The 5774-nt window shown below is 40.6% G+C and overlaps 1 protein-coding gene across 1 annotated transcript in view; it reads right to left on the reverse strand.

Moving 5' to 3' along the window:
* Positions 1–1258: 1258 nt before the first annotated feature.
* Positions 1259–5774, reverse strand: part of sdcbp (syndecan binding protein (syntenin)) — a 10173-nt gene continuing 5657 nt past the window's right edge. Inside the window, exons 8-9 of the mRNA XM_052148173.1 lie at positions 3290–3381; positions 1259–3139 (exon numbers count right to left, since the gene is read on the reverse strand). Of these exons, the coding sequence (XP_052004133.1) occupies positions 3085–3139; positions 3290–3381 (147 nt within the window). The 3' untranslated portion in view covers positions 1259–3084. The remainder of the gene's footprint in view (positions 3140–3289; positions 3382–5774) is intronic.

A 5774-nucleotide genomic window follows, 5' to 3' on the forward strand; every position in this document is an offset into this window, starting at 1 on the left:
GTATAGTGCAAGATGAGTCATTAATATTTCTTGGCTTTACAAAAAGAGAAAGACTGAACATTGTAATGCACATTTAATGGGCTAAAAGTAAGTTTTGTCAGCGTACAACGTTTAGCATGGCTTCAAAGCCACAAAACTTTAATTTTGATTTCATGGGGTCTTTAAAATTCACTTTTGGGTAAACCGAAAGAGATTGGTTCAATGAAAACTTGCTATTTTCAATTGTTTGTTCATGCATATCAGTGCATATTACCTAATAAATATTACATTAGTATCGTGATACTTTGCAAATGCATCGCACTGGATCAAATTAATCTGAATTTATATTTCGAGCCATTTGCATCTTCAACAACTTATTTGCGTATCTGAGGGAAATAACGTTACCTTTTCTGGCCTGGCTGCGAACAGTTTTCTTCTGACCCATAACAGCGGTAGAAAGATTAAACAGTTTCACAATCACTTCTTATTATCGAAGTCTACAGATTCTGCTTTTGTGATAACTTGAAAAATCAGAAATCCGCAAAAATCAGTCAACAAGAGGCTGAAGTGACGCGGATTCCGTGTGATTTTGATTGACGCGGAATCGGTCCAATAGAGATGTCTTGAGCAGAGAATGGGCGGGGCGTCTTCGTTCTATAACCAATCATGCGCTCGTTCCTCCCATCAAGCCCCGCCTACCACAACATCGACGTGGAACGTGGCACAAACCACGCGATCGTGTTCTCGCGAGAGCTCTATTTTTAATTGAAAAAGTGGATATTATGTCGTAAATCTGTAAATAATGATATACTATGGCATTGGGAATTTACTTACGAAGGGTGAGGATGTAAATACGTAAAGACAACACCTTTCTTGTGGCGTCTGTGTCTAGGAAAGGTGCAAACAGCCAACGGTAGCAAATTGACAATAACATTTTCTGCTTGTCATTTCATAAATAAAATGCTTAATGCAGCTTTAATCAATGCATAGCCTTAATACAGTCCCAACAAATATTTGTACGACTGCCATTGCATTATTATATAATAATACAATAATACAAATTATGATTATATCTATCTAATTGGCCTCATTTTTGCTTTATACAAATTTCAGGACAACTTTTTCAATAATTTTCCCATTTATCCTATTTTTTATTCACTCTAAAAGCCATGTGCTTTGATAAAAAGACAAAAAAAAAAAAAAGGAAAGATTACATGTACTGCACATTCCTAGTACAAGCAGTATGACACTCAAATGAATGGGACAGCAGAGATGATATGACGTATTTATTTAAAATTTCCATAATAACAAAACATTTTGACATAACCTTCAAACATCGTTGGAATCGGAATTCAAATGTTACTAATACACGATTTGAGCGGCAAAAAAAATCACTGTGTAATTTAAAATGCAATATGATATTAATTATAAACTTTTTCATCTGTAATGGTGAGACTTAACTGTCTATACAATTTGTAGCCTATATATGACTTATTAAATTAAAAGGTGGATGTGTCCCTCAAAAAAGCTGATAAACACAACATATATGCCTTTGAATCAATATACTCCTTCCTAGTACCATTGCATGGCTACTAAGTGAAAGCAACATTTCCCTAAACTTTAAAAACGTTATTTATGTGACAATGGAAACTTATGACATTAAGTAGCTTAGTAAGTTTTCCTGAAAATCCCTTAAAGATAAAACAAAAAGCTGTTATCATATGAACATGCACCTGCCACCTGCAGACCAACCAAGATCAATGATGAACCGTTTAAGTGGGGAAAGCAAAATCACACAGGCCACACACACATAAACACAAGAAAACAGGGCCACAAACACAATGTCCTGCAGTATAACGCTTCATAGTGAACTTAATATCCAAATACTCGCTTCAGTAGTGCATAGTTTTGAGTGGCATTTGTACCTGCAACATCATTACTGCTGAAAAGTTTAAAACATGAGCAAGACTTAATATATTTAGCTGATAATTTTAAGTGGTTTTATGAAAAACAGAGAAATTGAAATAAGCTTCAGGCTTCACACAGTGTGTCTAAAGATGAAAGAGAGGAATTAAAGGGATAGTTCACCCAAAAACTCGCCCTCATGTCCCATGTCGCTCCAAACCTGTATTACTTTCATTCTTCAGTGTAACACACAAGATGTTCGGCAGAAAATTACAATGAAAAGCATAATAAAAGTACCCTAGCAGTAGTCCGTAGAACTCATGCACTTTATTCCAAGTCCTCTGAAGGCATTTCTATACACTGAAAATCAACCCCTCATTCTGAAATCTCATTTCCGTTCACGTATATTGAAATAAACCACTTGCCACGTATTATAAAAGACCACAAAAAAACCCAGATTGATCACACAGAAGTGCAAATGAGATTTGAGAGCTACGGCTGAAGAAGGACTGGACATCTGGCATACCGGGCATTTTCCCGGTGGGCCGAAGCACTTTTGGGCCGATCAGGGGAGGACTGGGCATCGGGAGAACCGAGCGGGCCGGTGGGTTGTTTGCGAAATGTGCCGAATGGGCCACGGTGAGCTAAAATGAGCCGTCGTGTTATGCAGAACGGACCGCAAAACGGTGCCGCGATATGCAGAAAAGGACAGTAACCCCCCCCAGGTTAGGGCGTATGACTTTAGAAGACTTGGAATATAGTGCACGAGTCAAGTGGACTACTTTTATGGTACTTTTAAGGTTCTTGTATGTCATTTTGGAGCTTGACAGCCCTAGTCCTCATTCCCTATCATTGTATGGAAAAGAGCAGCTTGAACATTCTGCTTAACATCTCGTTTCGTGTTCCACGGAAGAAAGAAAGTCATACATATTTGGAACGAATTGAGGGCGAGTAAATCATGATTAGAATTTTCATTTTTGTGCGAACTAGTCCTTTAAATAAAAATGTAAATCAAATATCTCACAAGTTCTCCTCAGCTGTGTTTCTTTGCCGATTATCTCTCTCGCACATGCACAAAATCACACGTGACCGCAGACACACAACTGTACTCCAGACTAAATGTGACCCTTCCTGACATCACATAACACAATCCAAATCATCCTCAGCTGTACAGTCCGATCCGATCTGCTCAGAACCGTCCTACACCTCAGGAATAGAGTGGTCCATTAGTGACTTCACAATACTGCTGGACATCCTGTAGAGAGGTAGAGGAATGGGCGGAAATGAGGCAATAAAGTCATGTCAATAAAGGGGGGGGAAAAGACAAAGAGTATTTTAGGAAAGTGGAATGGATGGACTTCCGATTGGCGTGGGGTTTTATCCATCTGCTGTTTATTTTCCATACCTTTTCATCATGTGTTCAAAGATAACCACCGGCATCACCGTTACCGTGACAACACCCCCGCTGGAATTAAGGATGTCTGTGATTTGGGAGTCCTAAGAAAAGAGAGAAAGTCGCTTACATTTAAATCACATCTTTTAAAACTGTGCAGTCACCTGCCTGTGCTCGACAGGGCAATTAGGTCAACTTCTTTTGCACCGAAAGCGGAGAAGAGAGGCATAAAAGAGCGTTTCTTCAAGTGCAGGCATTTTTATGTCCCGGGGGTGGATTTTTATTCAAACTACCAGATTTAAAGTTATATGTGAAACTGGTCAAATAATGTCCTGGTCATGTGAAAAAAACACTTCTATTTTGCATTAAGAAAATTAAACCTACATTATGATTTTTGCATTGGGATTTTATTTTCAGGACACTTTTAAGCACATTTAACTCACCAATTCTCATTACCGCAATGCATCTGGACGTTTTACTTTCACTATTACCCTTGTTTTCATTTAAGAATCTCATTACTGTAACACAATCTCTTTTTACTGTATTTAAGTAAACAAAATGATGCTGTTGTACAATGATTTGTTTGAATGATGAAATGGTGGCGTAGTGGGCTAAAGCACATAACTGGTAATCAGAAGGTTGCTGGTTCTAACCCCACGGCCACCACCATTGTGTCCTTGAGTAAGACACTTAACTCCAGGTTGCTCCGGGGGGGATTGTCCCTGTAATAAGTGCACTGTAAGTCACTTTGGATAAAAGCATCTGCCAAATGCATAAATGTAAATGAAAGGAAGTACCATAGGAGTACTACTATCATGTAAAAATTACAATTTATAAATTTTTACACACTGCAATTATGCAAATTTTACAAATGAGAATATTATAATGATATGTAATGAGAATTTGTGTAACAGTCATGAAAATAATGTCACAATGTGAAAAATCTACATAGGCCTAAAAATAGGCTTCATTTTCTGCATGCAAAATATCATTTATTTGTTTCCTTTTATTTTGGAGTGAGAATCGCCCCATGCATTCGTCGTTTAATTTAGCGACTTTCCAAATATCTTGTATGTACAGAATTGATTGATTTACTCTCGTCCTAGACTTTCAATATTAAATATGAAAATCCATCATAAATATATGAAACATCACATTTGCCTAACGATCATAATCTAATACAATAGTGAAATATGCACAAACTATTTCAATATTTGGTGTATAAATGTGAATTATTTGTACACAAATTGCATCTGTCTCTCATCTGTAACAGAGTTTTATCAAAAGTAAATGTACTTCGTGGAGTGGTGGTGCCTTCAAACTTGATTTAAATATAGCTGTGGCAGGGCGGAGGGCGTGATGCTGCACACCCGGCCCGTAATCAGGCAATCATATCGTCAAGCCGGTTCTCGCCTCCTAAAAAATAAATAAAAAACCCGTGAAGGAGGAGGTATACACTGTAGTGGAGTTCTCGCTGCTACCATCCACCCGAAAGGAGCAGCCGCTGCCGTCCGCCGGAAGACGGAGGAGCCGGCCACCTGGAAGCGGAGGAACGGCCAGCGACTGTGAGGGGAGGAGGGGCTCCCAACCAACCGCTTAGAGCAGTTACCGCTGCCACGGGCGGAGGAGACCCCTACCGTCCACCAAAAATGCGGTGGGGCATTCCATCCGCCAGGGGCTGCAGGACTGCCTCCGATCCACCCAGGGAGGCACGGCTGTCGTCCATTAGAGGTTGGAGGAGTGCCGAGGAACAAGCTACGGCGTATCGGAGAACTGGTGAGTAAGTGTTTTTTTTCTTCTCTCTCTCTCTCTCTTTTACTTTGGTTTTTAGGGGGTACGGCACTGTTACAGGAAGTACCCCCTGTGAATTAAATTATTGTTGTTTCCCTCCACCTGTCCCCTCCCAGATTCAGGAAGGCGAGGATGACCTGCCGGCGGATGGGGCGGAAGGCAAGCCCCCCCTCCTGGGAAAGGGGCCGGATCGTGATTTTACACACCCGGTCCCTTATCAGGCTAATCAAGCCTCCAAGAGTGATAAAGGGCGACCGAGGACGGCAGTGCGACAGAGAGAGAGAGATTTACAGACAGCTGTCTGACTCCTGTGTGTGTATTTGTCTTTTTGGTTGAGTTTTATATTAAAACTATTATTTATATTGTCAAGCCGGTTCTCGCCTCCTCCTTTCCCATTTAATCCCTTTACCCGGGACCGGGCGCGCGATATTCCGACCCGGCCCCGCCCCCCTCCGCTCCACAGTAAGTTCGTAAGGATGGGCCCAAATGAAGGAGGCAGTTTCACCAAGATTTATTAAAAACTAAACCAAATACAAACAAAAACTAAAAACCGGGGACAGACCGATAGGAATTAACCCAAAATAATCCAACACAAGAGTTTCAATAAGCATACTAACGAGGGAGTCTCCTCCGACTGTGATGTGCATCTCGGGAAGAGCCAGAGTACGGAAGGGGCACCGGCTGAGACGGGTTTTGGGATCCCACG

The sequence above is a fragment of the Xyrauchen texanus genome, chromosome 1 (genome assembly GCF_025860055.1).
Source record: "Xyrauchen texanus isolate HMW12.3.18 chromosome 1, RBS_HiC_50CHRs, whole genome shotgun sequence".
NCBI classification, from domain to species: Eukaryota; Metazoa; Chordata; class Actinopteri; order Cypriniformes; family Catostomidae; genus Xyrauchen; species Xyrauchen texanus.